The sequence below is a fragment of the Dendrobates tinctorius genome, unplaced genomic scaffold (assembly GCF_039654945.1).
Source record: "Dendrobates tinctorius isolate UK_male_01 unplaced genomic scaffold, ASM3965494v1 ptg000011l, whole genome shotgun sequence".
Classification (NCBI taxonomy): Eukaryota; Metazoa; Chordata; class Amphibia; order Anura; family Dendrobatidae; genus Dendrobates; species Dendrobates tinctorius.
In genome coordinates, this window is record NW_027361679.1 from 52,815,124 (window position 1) to 52,829,418 (window position 14,295).

The 14,295-nt window shown below is 44.8% G+C and overlaps 1 protein-coding gene across 4 annotated transcripts in view; it reads right to left on the minus strand.

The window, feature by feature from the left end:
- Window positions 1–14,295, minus strand: part of IDUA (alpha-L-iduronidase) — a 214,126-nt gene that overhangs the window by 53,880 nt on the left and 145,951 nt on the right. For all 4 annotated transcript variants that reach the window (XM_073542233.1, XM_073542224.1, XM_073542251.1 and 1 more), the window contains 3 exons: window positions 4,500–4,595; window positions 1,780–1,982; window positions 990–1,169 (listed from right to left, as the gene is read on the minus strand). In XM_073542233.1, coding sequence (XP_073398334.1) covers window positions 990–1,169; window positions 1,780–1,982; window positions 4,500–4,595 — 479 coding nt within the window. The remainder of the gene's footprint in view (window positions 1–989; window positions 1,170–1,779; window positions 1,983–4,499; window positions 4,596–14,295) is intronic.

Sequence of the window (14,295 nt, forward strand, 5' to 3'; positions counted from 1 at the left end):
AAAATATTTCCCGGATCCATGTATTCCTTGACCATGAAACCACAAAAACACTAGTGCACGCCCTTATCATCTGCCACCTCAACTACTGCAACCTCCTACTCTCTGGCCTCTCCTCTAGCACTCTGGCACCACTCCAATCCATCCTACACTCTGCTGCCCAACTAATGCACCTGTCTCCCCGTTATTCCCCAACCTCTCCCCTATGCCAAGCACTTCATTGGCTTCCTATCATCCAGAGGCTCCAGTTCAAAACCCTAACTACGACATACAAAGGCATCCACAACCTGTCACCTCCATACATCTGTGACATGGTCTTCCGGTACTTACCCACACGCAACCTTCCATCCTCTCGAGATCTCCTTCTCTACCCTCCTCTTATCTCTTCTTCCCATAGCCGCATACAAGACTTCTCCCATACTTCCCCCATACTCTGGAATTCTCTACCCAACACATCAGACTCTCGCCTACCATGGAAACCTTCAAAAAGAACCTGAAGACCCACCTCTTCCGACAAGCCTATAACCTGCGGTGATCCTCAGTCTACTGTACCGCCGCACAACCAGCTCTACCCTCTTATAGTGTATCATCACCCATCCCCTGTAGACTGTGAGCCCTCGCGGGCAGGGTCCTCTCTTGTTCTGTACTTATGTGTGTCTTGTATTGCTCATGTTTATTGTACTTGTCTATATTTGCCCCTTTTCACATGTAAAGCACCATGGAATAAATGGCGCTATAAAAATGTATAATAATAATAATAATAATAATAATAAAGTAGGAGAGAAGAAAACTAAAGAGCAAAAACAAAAAAATCCTTCGTCGTTAAGAGATAAAATTGGAGCATCTATTAGATTTCCTAATAAGAATGAAAAAAGGAGGGGTCCTGGTCCCGTGGCACTGAATGCCCTCCAGAGTGCACACAGAAGTGGAACTACTTCTATTACTCATGCTATAGCAATAAACATGAGAACATACAAGTAGACATTTCATACCTTTATAACCATGGCGGCATATGTAACATCGCCTCTCCAAGATTGTGGTGTGGACCAACCTACTAGAGGGTCAGCCTCATCATTGTATATAGGAATGTGTTGAAAATGTGGAAAGCGTTGTTGAATTTCGCTAACAGTGTCGATTTCTTGCTCCAGAATATGATAAGAACTTCCTCCACCCTAGAACACAAAAAAGTGAAGAATACGATATTCAAGAATAATGCAATGCCATGGTTGCACCACAAGAGGGCGATCAAATAAAGGAATAGCTAAAGCATGGGCTAATGGGCATGAGAGATACTCCATAATGACAAAATAAAATCCTACCGCCCACACAAATATAGTTTAAAATAGAAAGATAATCTTTTAGCAAAAGAGGAAAAGAAAAATAGTGAAACTGAATATTTTGAGCTGTGAAATTTGGTTAAATTTTTTTTTACTAATAAAAAAGAGTGGACAAACATATGATTGTGTCCATTCTGACCTTTCCTCTTGGCCGGACATATCTAGAGGTGAGTGCCATGACTGATATTCTGTAGGCAGTTGATGCTATATGTGTCTAGAGTTGTCTGCCCAGAGGCCAAGATGTGTACTGCACTTGTGTGAAACTGGATTCCTTAGCGTAAAATTCGCACAAAAGGGTGTATTTATCAGTATGGAAATTAATATGCACAACCTTCATAAATAGTATATTAAAACATTTTCCCTGTGAACATTTTTTTCTGCCAGCACAAAAGTCATAAATACAGCATCCAACATATTGTGTTTTTAAAGCCCATATGGTACAAACCTTTTTATGCAGAGCAATGTAATCCAGTCTTACTCCTGTCTCCCCAGTAAAGAAATTGGTACCATTATAGCAATGACTTAGAAGACCCCAGCAAATTGGCGACTTTGGTGGTGAGTGGCACGAATCTCCTGGGCCACCAAATCTTAATTTTGGACTTGCTTGTTTGAGTCCTTCAGAGCAAGCATCATAGTAGTTCTGAAAACCTAAATAGCAGAATATATTTGTAGTTGATACCAATGGCAGAAACGGGCAGGGTGTATAATAGTGTTAGATCTCATGATAGTACTGATTATCAATCTATTCTTCTCTGGAACTGTTCTTATATTGTGCCAATAACACTTTTGCATCTCACCAATCATTCACCGATATTTTCCTTTTTCCACTCATGTGTAATTAATCCTGATTAATAATAATGAAAGGATAGATGTCACTATCTGGCAGTCTGAGGGTAGGTGCACACGGTCAGTGAACGCTGCGGGTTGGACGCTGCGTACTTCTGCAGCGTCCAGATGTTGCAGCACAGTGGATGGGATTTCAAGAAATCCCACTATGCATTCAGACGCCCGCGGCCCACCCGCGGAGATGGACATGCGGTGACGCTCAGTCTACGCAAGATAAATTTCACTTGTACAATACATTGGATGCAGTACATCCGCACGGTTCAGTGACCGCACACGGAGTCACCTGTGTTCAATAGCTGGCAGCGCTTTGGACGGAGCTGACATATGCTGCGTCCAAGGCGCTGCCAATTACTGACCGTGTGCACATAGCCCTATAATAGATTAATCTGGGTTTGGCAGATAGCTAGAGAATACTGCCTACCAGAATACACAGCCCTTACTATAAAAATTGGTGGAAGAGGGATAATAGTATTGGACTGTTTTGTTTTTTTATGATTCTTTAAAAGGGTAAAGTTCATGCTTCAGCATGCCAATACATTTTGTTAAATTGCATGCTTCTAACTTTGTGAGAAAAGTTTGGGCCCAAAACTGTGTAAAGTTCCTAAAATAACAAATTCAGCAGGATTATCTCTCTTTCCCGGGGCTCAGTGCCACTTGCCTATCACTGCTCTGGTTGCTGTGTTTAGGCTACATCCTGCACTTGGAATCACTTCTTGTAGCTACATCCAGAAGAGAAAAACAAAGTTTCTACTAAGTTTCTGATGGTTTTTACTAAGAGTGAAGAAACAACTTAGCTAACATAAATGAATTCAAGTCTCCAGGTCCAGATGAATTACACCCCAGAGTACTGAAGGAGATAGCAGAAGAAATCTTTGAACCACTCTCCATAATCTTTGAAAATTCTTGGAGAACAGGAGAAGTCCCAGAAGACTGGAGAAGAGCAAATGTTGTTCCCATCTTCAAAAAGAGGAAGAAGGTGGACCCAGGCAACTATAGGCCGGTGAGTCTGACTTCTATACCAGGAAAGATCTTAGAACAAATTATTAAACAACCTGTATGTCAGTACCTGGATAAGAATGAAGTGATCAAACAGAGTCAGCATGGGTTTGTAACTAATAAGTCATGTCATGACAAAGTATCTCACACCATCCTTATTGAAAAAATGACTAAGTATGGAATGGATAAGGCAATTGTTAGGTGGATTCATAACTGGCTTAGTGATCAGACCCAAAGAGTGGTCGTAAATGGCTGCACATCCAGTTGGAAGAATGTCTCAAGTGGGGTATCAGAGTTCTGTCCTGGGCCCTGTATTGTTCAATATCTTTATCAATGATTTAGATGAAGGAATTGAGGGTAAACTGATTAAATTTGCTGATGACACTAAATTAGGAGGGATAGCTAATAATAGAGAAGAGAGAGGATTCAAAAAAATATAAATAAACTGGAACAGTGGGCAGTAACTAACAGAATGGTTTTTAAACAGGGAAAAATGCAAAGTACTACATATGGGCAATAAAAATCAAAAAAGCATATACAGAATGGGAGGAATTGGGTTAAGCAACAGCACATGTGAAAAAGACTTGGGTATACTAATAGATCACAGACTGAATATGAGTCAACAGTGTGATGCAGCAGCAAAAAAGGCAAATGCAATTCTAGGATGTATTAACAGAAGCATACAGTCTAGATCACGTGAAGTCATTATTGTCCTCTACTCCTCTTTGGTCAGACCTCATCTGGAAAACTATGTCCAGTTTTGGGAACCACATGTTAAAAAAGAAATCAACAAACTTGAGCAAGTTCAAAGAAGAACAACCAGAATGGTGACCGGTCTGCAAACCATGTCCTATGAGGAACAGTTACAGGATTTGGGAATGTTTAGCTTGCAAAAAAGAAGACTGAGCGAAGACTTAATAGCTGTCTACAAATATCTCAAGGGTTGTCACATTGTAGAAGGATCATCTTTATTCTCATTTGCACAAGGAAAGACTAGAAGCAATGGGATGAAACTGAATGGGAGGAGACACAGATTAGATATTAGAAAAAAAAATTTGACAGTGAGGGTGATCAATGAGAGGAACAGGCTGCCACGAGAGGTGGTGAGTTCTCGTTCAATAGAAGTCTTCAAACAGAGGCTGGACAGACATCTGTCTGGGATGATTTAGTGAATCCTGCTTTGAGAAGGGGGTCAGACCAGATATCCCAGGAGGTTCCTTCCAACTCTACCATTCTATGATTCTAACTATAATGTTCCAATAAAAGCCGATCTCTACGTAAGGTCTATCGGCCAATAAGGAGGATTGAGTAGGAATAAAATACCTGTTACTGTAACGGAGACATTGTCAAAACCATGATTGTCTGGTTCATTCCAAGTTTCAAAATTCCATGTCGAGACATGTTCTAAACCATACTTTTCTGTAAAAGCAATAATATTGTCAAGGTACAAGACACAGAATTGCTGTCTTCACATCTAGGTATTTAATACATTACAACAACCAAACGAAAAACACCCTTTATGGTCCATTTAAAGTGACTGTCTAGTGTCTAATACTCAAAACAACCTTTTTTTTTATTCAAAAACAACCTTTTCTCAATCACTATGACCTTATAAAATATTAGCTCTGGTCTAAAACCCGTTCTAGCAATGTCGACACTGCCTCTCCCTGCAAGCAATTAGTGGCCACTTCACTGTCCCTCTCCTCCAGACAAAACTGATATCCAAAGGAAGTCAGAGTAGCGGCTGATCTCCCACTTCCTACAGATGTCAAGTTTGTCCAAAAGGAAAGGAGAGTGACGCCACCACTGATAGGCTGCCGAGATAACGTGACATAAGGATGCCACATAAGGCCAGGGAGAACATGTGCCAACACTGCCGGAATGGCGCGGGCATTGGAGGGGAGTATAGGTTTTATAACTTTATAAGGGGGAATATAGTGATTGAGAAGGGGTTGTCCAAGTAGTGAACAACCCCTTTAAAGCCCATCTGATATTTTTCTAGGGCTTACAAAATGCTGTGATATTACTGCAGGTGCTCACTGCAATAAGGCTCGAGCCACATGCCAACATGAGTCATATTGCGACATCGTATCTACTGCTTTCCTATGTTGTTGCATTGTACTCTGAGACTGACCTGATCACAAATAATTCCAAATGAGTTGAATTCTTTGTCGCTGGTTGCAAATCGTATGAGACTCACTTGCCATAAGCGTCAATGCGCTTTTCAAGACTCCGATAAGCACGTGACATGTCTGTTTTATTTCCAGCCAAATCACAGCACTAAAAAAGCAAGTCACATGGCAAGCTGAAAAAATGCTTTGCTTGCACAAATTGTCTGAGAGCTGTTTTCGGATGGTTTGCTGCGTTCCCTCAGCCTAATACTGCAGAATGCACCTTCACCCTTCCAGATCTCAGAAAACAGAGGACGATATTTGGAAGTAAAAATGGGTTGGTGTGTATTTAGCGTAGAAACACCCCTGTTCAGCCAAGGCGTAGTAATGATGTATCTGAAGATCGCACTGAGATTTGGTTTATCACCAATCAATACGTTTTTTTAAAAGATTGCTAATAAATAGCAATAATTACGGTACATAGCAATTTTACCAGCAGCAGAGCAAATATAAAAAATGGGAAAAGTGTGCACATCTGAGACAGTATTTTGGCCTGGATGTCCAAAGCGCCACTGCACAGTGACAGCTATGTGTGTCTGTATCCATAGTAGCGCAATGCTATTTACTGATATTATGAAAAAATATGTAGTTAGGCGCTTTTTAAAGGAAGCACTATTTCATGTGTAACTAACCTAAGGCTCTAGGCAGGCGCTGTTCACATTGCACTTCAGGCAAAAGGAGAACACGTAAAAAGTGCAGCAATTAAATCCCAATATAAATTTTAAAAAAAATGACTGCACAGAAAAATGAAATGGACAATGTTTTTCAATACAGGCAAAAAAAGTATGCTGATATATAGCAGCAAAATTATTACCTATAATAGACATGAAGATGGACACCATGCTCTAAGTACCATAGCAAAGACTTAGGCTACTTTCACACTTGCGTTTTTTTGCGGTGCGTTTTTTGCGCACACAAACGCATGAATAAAAACGCATCATGCGTTTGTGTGCAGTTTTTTGCGGTTTTTGGTGTTTTTTTGCGCATATGTGCGCATTACAATGCGCACTTATGCGCACCCATAGACTATACTGGGTGTTTTGCTGTAAAAAAGCGCATTGCGTGCGCATGCGTTTTTTGGGGGCAAGTCGGACGCACAAAAAATGCAACAGGATGCATTTTGTGCGCCCAAGCGCACACTACCAAAAAACACATGCGCATACAAACGCGTACAAACGCATGTGTATGCGCACCCATGTAAAAGATAGGGGAAAAAACGCATGCTTTTTTGCGCTAAAAAACAGCGCAAAAAAACGCAAGTGTGAAACCAGCCTTAGAGAATATCCACCATTTCCATTTTTTCTTCCCATAAATCAATAATACATGTGAAAATTAGTGATGAGAGAGCGTGCTCTCCACTGCTCGATAATCGATCGGGGTGCTCAGGTACGCTTATTACTCATAGAGTATCGCGGGTGCTCAAGCGCCATGCTTGAGTCCCAGTTCCGCACATTTTGAGGGTGTTAGGCTGCGTGTGACTTGCATTAGATGCGGTAAATCTGCAGTTAAAAAAAGCACATGCATTGTAATTGCGTTTATACAGTTGTTTTTAGTCTGGTTTAACCTAATAAATATAGGGATTTTTGTGTACTCACCGTAAAATCCTTTTCTCTGAGCCAATCACTGGAGGACACAGAAACAATGGGTGTTATGCTGCTGGCCACTAGGAGGACACTAAGTAAACCAGAAAAAGTTGGCTCCTCCCCTGCAATATACACCCTCTCGCTGGCTGAGATTTCTCCAGTTCGGTGAAAAAAGCAGTAGGAGCATAAACAGTCAATAATAACCACAACTAAGTCAAAGCCTAATAATGCTACAGTGAGCCAATAGGCTAAACAGGGTGGGTGCTGTGTCTTCCAATGATTGGCTCGAAGAAAAGGATTTTACGGTGAGTACACAAAATCCCTATTTCTCCTACGCCTCATTGGGGGACACAGACAGTGGGACGTCCTAAAGCAGTCCCTGGGTGGGGAGCATACATCTGCTAATACTCCATGTACCACTGAGTCAACACTGAGGTACTGCCGATTGCAGGTTGCGTCTGCCGAGAGCTGCATCCGCAGAGGCCTGAGAATAAATTAGGCAATGTTTGTAAAGGTATGCAGGCTGGATCAAGTCACAGCCTTGCGGACAGGCCTGAGAATGAATTTGGTAATGTTTTGTAAAAAGTATGCAGACTGGACCAAGTCGCAGCCTTGCAGACCTGTTCTGCCGAGGCCTGGTGCCGAATGGCCGAAGAGGCGCCCACTGACCGGGTAGAGTGCGCCTTAATCCCCACTGGGACAGGTGCGTTCCTGACACGGTAGGATTCCTGAATCACCAAGCGAATCCACCTGGCTAGTGTTGCTTTTAACGTGGCTAGACACTTCCTATGCCCCTCTGGAAGCATGAACAGGGCATCTGACTTGTGGAAGGGAGCCGTCCGCGAGATGTACCGTCTCAGCACCCTAACCACATCCAGGGTGTGGAGGGCCTTCTCAATGCGATGGACTGGTGCCAGACAAAGGGAAGGCAAAACAATTTCCTCGTTGAGATGGAAAGAGGAGACAACCTTGGGCAGGAAGGACGGGGACGACCTGAGAACTACCTTTTACTGATGAAAATTCAGGAACGGAGAACGGCAGGACAGGGCTGCCAATTCCGAAACTCGTCTGATTGACGTAATTGCCGCTAGAAAGACCACCTTCCAAGAGAGAACGGACAGTGACACGTCCTGCAGCGGTTCGAAAGGAGCCTCCTGTAAGGCCCCGAGAACCAGGTTCAGGTCCCATAATTCCAATTGCTTTCTATAAGGAGGCGCCACATGGGAAACTCCCTGAATGAACGTCTTGACCTGAAGTTTGGTGGCAATTTTGCATTGGAAAAGCACTAACAAGGCCGAAATTTGGCCCTTGAGCGAGCTAAGCGCAAGGCCTGATTTTAATCCAGATTGAAGGAATTCCAATATGACCGGAATGGAAAAAACACCAGAGGTGATCGACCATGATCTTTGCACCACGAAAAGGTTTTCCAGGTGCGGTGATAGATGCACATGGACACAGGCTTCCTAGACTAATCATGGAGGAATTCACTTCATGAGAGAATCCAGCCTGTCCTAAAATCCAGTATTCAACGGCCACGCCATCAAAGACAGGACCCCGGAGTTCTGGTGGTAAATCGGGCCCTGCGAGTGTAGATCCATGCGATCTGGAAGTCGCCAGAGGACGTCGGCGACTAGTTGCATTAGTTCTGCATACCATGCTCAGCGCGGCCAATCTGGTGCGACTAGGATCACTGGTACTACCTCCGGTCTGATCTTCTTGATGACCATCGGAATCAAGGAAAGAGGAGGGAAGATGTATGGGAGCCGGAACCGGTGCCATGGCAGAACTAGGGCGTCTGCACCGAAGGCGCATGGATCGCGCAATGAACCGAGGAACCTTGTTGTTTAGTCTTGAGGCCATGAGATCCACATCCGGAGTCCCCCAACGATGACAAATGTGCTGAAAGACTTCCGGATGAAGAGACCACTTCCCCGAGGCAATGCCTTGGCGACTGAGAAAATCTGCCGCCTAATTTTCTACGCTCGGCCAAAGGAGGATGTGACTAACTTCGTGCACGGCCATCCTGCTCCGGGTACCTCCCTGGCAGTTGATATACGCTACAGCCGTGGCGCTGTCGGATTGGATCCTGATAGGGTGACCTGCGAGGAGATGGTGGAAACTCCGTAGAGCTAATCTGATTGCTCGTATCTCCAAAATGTTGATGGGGAGACGTGATTCTCGGGTTGACCAATGACCCTGTGCCGCGTGGCGAAAAAAGACCGCACCTCAGCCAAGGAGACTTGCATCGGTGGTTACTACCAACCATCTTAATGGGAGAAAAGATCTCCCTTGATTCAGGGAGGACCTCAGTGTCCACCACCTGAGGGCTTGCCTGACCCGCAGGGACAGAGGGATCCGACGGTTCAGGGAGAACGGGTTCTTGTCCCAAGCTAACAGCAATGCGTGTTGTAAGGGACGGAGGTGGAACTCAGCAAATGGAACAGCTTCTATCAATGCCACCATCTTTCCAAGAACTCTCATGCTGAAACGAATGAGGAGAGAAACTGTTCAGGAAAGAGTCCGCGCTGCCTGTTGTAAAGCTTGGGTATCTCCTGGAGGGAGAATGACCAACCCGCGGAAAGTGTCCAAGATCATTCCTAAAAGGGAAATCTGCTGAGCCGGTTTTGGGAAAGACTTTTCGAAGTTTATCTTCCACCCCAGGCGAGAAAGTGTATTTACTGTTATATCCACGGATTCCTCGCAGACTGGAAGGGACGAACCTTTGATGAGCAGGTCGTCCAGATACGGTAACACCACCACTCACCGAGAGTGGAGAATGGCCATGACAGCCGCCATGACCTTCGTAAAGACCCTGGGGGCGGTGGTGAGTCCGAAGGGCAAGGCAACGAACTGGAAGTGTTCATTTTGAATTGCAAAACGCAGGAACTGCTGGTGGGACGAGCAGATCGGAATGTGAAGGTAAGCGTCCTTGATGTTGATGGGTGCTAGGAAATCTCCTTTTTCCATGGAAGCGACAACTGATCAGAGAGATTCCATTCGGAATCGCCGTACCTTGACAAACTGATTTAACAGTTTGAGATCCAGAATGGGTCGCATCGTCCCGTCCTTTTTTGGAACCACAAAAAAGGTTTGAATACAATCCCCTGAACCTTTCGTCATCAGGGACCGAAATGATGACTCCGACCCTTAGCAGAGCCTGAACAGCCCGAAGGAAGGCTCATGTCTTTTTCTTGGGGGGAGAGGAAAGGAAAAACCGAGTTGGAGGGGGAGAAGAAAATTCTATCTTGTATCCGGAGGACACCAGCTCCCTGACCCACTTGTCGTCATTGGGTAGATCTATGAGATCTGGCTCCCCTAGATCCAGAAGCCCTAGGCATGGGTTTCCAAGAGCGGTTAGGTCTGTATGAGACCTGGGAGCCTCTGTCTCTGCGCGGCGACCGACCTGATCCAGAAGAGAAGGTAGAGGAGGACCAACCGGAATTGTTGCGAGAAGATCGAAAACTTGTCGGCTGTTGGTTGCAAAACGGCCGAACAGCCCCTTTTGTTGAGGAAGGAATTTACTTTTTCCCCCGGTAGTATCAGAAAAGAGCTGGTCCAGTTTCTCTCCAAAAAGACGACCCGTTTGAAAGGGGAGATAAGTCAACGATCTTTTAGGTGTGGCATCCGCCCGCCTGCCGCGGAGCCATTGGACTCTTCTAATGGAGATCGCATTAGCGGCAGTTTGAGCCGCGCAATTGGCGGCATCAAAAGAAGCGTCTACTACAAAGTCCGCTGCGTGAATTATCTGCTGGTGACAGTGGTTGCCTCTTGAGGAAGATTTGTGCCCTTAAATGAGATAGGGTGTGCTGGAGAGGGAATATTTTCCTCATCCAACCTCAGAATCCTGTTGACTGATTCTACAAGAGGATCAAGCGACTCTTGATCAGTTGGGGGATTCTGAGGGGCTGATGTGTCAGATTCTAATTCAGAGTCGTGCTCGCTGTGAACCTCAGGAGAGGGCGAGCGAGAGACAGGAGTCGCCGATGCTGAGGCGTGAACGTGACCAGGGGGGGCAACATGGGTCCGCTTTCTAGAGACTTGACCATCCCTTGGACGAGTATGGCCCCTGCTGGTGGACGGTTCCCGGCCGACGCCAGAGCCCTCCTCGGGAGGTAAGAACACTTTCTGACTTAAAGAGTCCTCCCGGAGGGAAAATATAGCCTGGGTCAGAGACTCCACCGACCGTGACAGGGACGCAGCCCACTCAGGGGTACTAAGCGCAGGAGGCCCGTCAGCAGCGGCGGCGAGAGACATTGAAGTGCAGGTCATGGTGCAGTCCGGGTCACAGTTCTTGCATAACGGATTAGTCTGTGCACTGAGTAAGGCAGTCTTGCAAGTGGTGCACACTGTAAAAAATGCAGTGTGCTTCTTAACAGCTCGTTTTGCCTCCTTAGATTGAGGCATAGTGCTCCTGAAAGGGTTAACGGCAGAGTCTGTCTGGAGCTGCAGGGAATGTGCCGGGAAGGGGTTAAGCTTTAATCTGAGGGCAGATGCAGCTTACCCACGGTCCTGTGCTGTCCCCCGGGAGGAAAAACGGTGGCACTGTGGTGTCACCCGGTATCCGGCTGTTCAGAGCAGGCATAGCGCTCTTGAAAAGGTTAATGGCAGCTGAAGACATGGTCCCCGAGATTAGAATTGCGCGTCTCGTAAGTAATGAGAGGCGCCAAGAAGACGGGGCGGCGACGATAGCATGGGTGGCGCTTATCAAATTGCGGTCTAGTAGGCTGGAAAAGCCAGGGACTAAATTTTTGGCCTACCCGAGCGCCGAGAGCGGGGGGGGGGGGGGGACGTGATGGGGTGCCGGTGCACCGCCACTGACGTTGAGTCAGCGCTTCTCCTGGGGGGCAGGACCCGACCCCATACCTCCACTCCTGTGCTCAGGCAGGTCGTCGCTGTCCAGGGTCTTCCAGCTGTCTCATCCTCCGGGCGGTGTAGCAGACCTGGAGGAGGTCTTAAAGGGGTATTGCTCAATTGATCCACCCTGTGGTAGGGGGATGGAGAGCTTTAGGGCTGATTCAGGGCATCCGAAAAAACGATGCTCAAGTCCTTCTCCATGGACTCCTGTGCTACGTCCTGTTGCGCTTGCCCTCGTATCCATGGAGTACCGATCGTAAGGGAACCATCGTCAGAGGAATCAGCCCCATTCGTCGCAGGAAAGTGTACGGGGAGGTATACTCCGCATGCTTGCCTGTTGTTGGTTCGGGGGAGAGCGGGCCGTAGAAGGGAACCGTCGCCCCCTTCACTCTGTTAATTAAAAAATAAAAATTTACAGAAAATTCAAAAATAAAATAAAAATGGTGGGGTCTGAAACCAGACCCAAGTGCCTCCTACAGACACTAAGCAAAGAACTGGAGAAATCTCAGCCAGCGAGAGGGTGTATACTACAGGGGAGGAGCTAACTCTTTTTCTGGTTTACTTAGTGTCCTCCTAGTGGCCAGCAGCATAATAACCACTGTCTCTGTGTCCCCCAATGAGATGTAGGAGAAAAATAATTTTTACAAAATGAGGTGGAGTCCCGCTATTTTTTAATAATCAGCCAAGGTAAAGCAGACAGCTGCGGGCTTATGTTATCAGGCTGGGAAGGTCCCCAATATATAAGCCCACAGCTGCCCCAGAATTGGCGCATCTGAGTGTCCGACCTGCAAGTACTGAGCACTAGAGCATTTTAGTGCTTAATCATCACTAGTGAATATAAAAGAAACTTTGTAATATATCTTAGCAGAGAAATCTGCTTCTTTCTCCTCCTAAACTCGCCATTCATTCTCAAAAGTCTCAATGCACGGACTAAATCTGTATTCAGCAAATACAAACTTTCCGATTACTGAGATAGACGATGACGGTTGTTGCTCATAAACGTCTATGGAGAACTGTAACTGTGGTTTCAGGAGAATTTGCAGCAGAATGTCTGTGTCTGTATCTTGCTCCTGCATAATCTGTCATCTCCCCCTGCTTAGAACTTTATGAGCACCATAAAGTTCTCACTAATGGGAAAATCTGTATTCAATGAATACAGATTTTACCCATTAAATGAGAATTCTGAAAAGGAATGATCAGTCTTGGCAGAAAAAGAAGCATACTTTGCTGATAACATGTATTACAAAGTTTCTTATTTTCATGTGTACTATTAATTTAAGAAATATAAATTAAAACAATGGCTACTTTTTCAGAGGCAAATAAATTGAAACCATTATGCAGTGCCTTTGCACAATGGGCAATTCCAAAAACAGATGGACGTGATGGACTTATAAGGGAGTCATCATGTAATGTTGCAGTCTCTGTTATTTTTACAGGAATATGTCATGCACTCTCCAGTGTGAATGTGAATAGAGCCCTATAATCTTTTCATTTTATTTCCAATGTTAATACATATCGCTAGTATAAACATATTATGTATGCATAGACAATACTGGACCATAGTGACAATAATATATTGTCACTATACACACCATACCGATAACTGCCAGCATATTCTGTCACAATAATTCCACCTCCATGGAGCAGAAGACAGTGGAAGGAACTGTTGGGACAACAAGGGATGTTTTCAACGAAACTTGGTAATGTCACCACTGGAAAATTGCTTGTTTTGACCAAAGAATAAAAGAGTGCGCTTATTGCCCGGGTGTCGGTGACATTCAGCCTTGGGCACAGACATGTCAAGCACCATGGCAGACAATGAACACAAGCGGTCAGCTATTGCCAGGCTTTAAAGTCTAAAAAACATTTTTAGGCTGAGTGCCCACGATGCGATTTTTAAGCGTTTCCACGGCGATTTTAAACGTGCGATTTTGCCGCGAAAACGCTTAAAGAAAGCATCACATACACCATCTATGAAAATCGCATACACTTGTGCTAATGTTGCGATTTTTACCGCTGCGGTATCGCTAAGCAGTAAAAATCGCAGCATGTTCATTAACCCCTTCACTACCAAGGGTGGTTTGCACGTTAACTCCCGGGCCAATTTTTACAATTCTGACCACTGTCCTTTTATGAGGCCATAACTCTGGAATGCTTCCATGGATCCCGGTGATTCTGACATTGTTTTCTCGTGACATATTGTACTTCATGATAGTGGTAAAATTTCATTCATATAACTTGCGTTTATTTGTGAAAAAAACAGAAATTTTCCAACTTTGAATTTTTATGCCCTTAAATCACAGAGATACGGCACACAAAAAACATAATAAGTAACATTTCCCACATGTTTACTTTACATCAGCACAATTTTGGAACCAACATTTTTTTTTGTTAGGAACTTATAAGGGTTAAAAGTTGACCAGCGATTTCTCATTTTTGCAACACCATTTTATTTTTACGGACCACATCACATTTGAAGCCACTTTGAGGGGTCTATATGATAGAAAATAC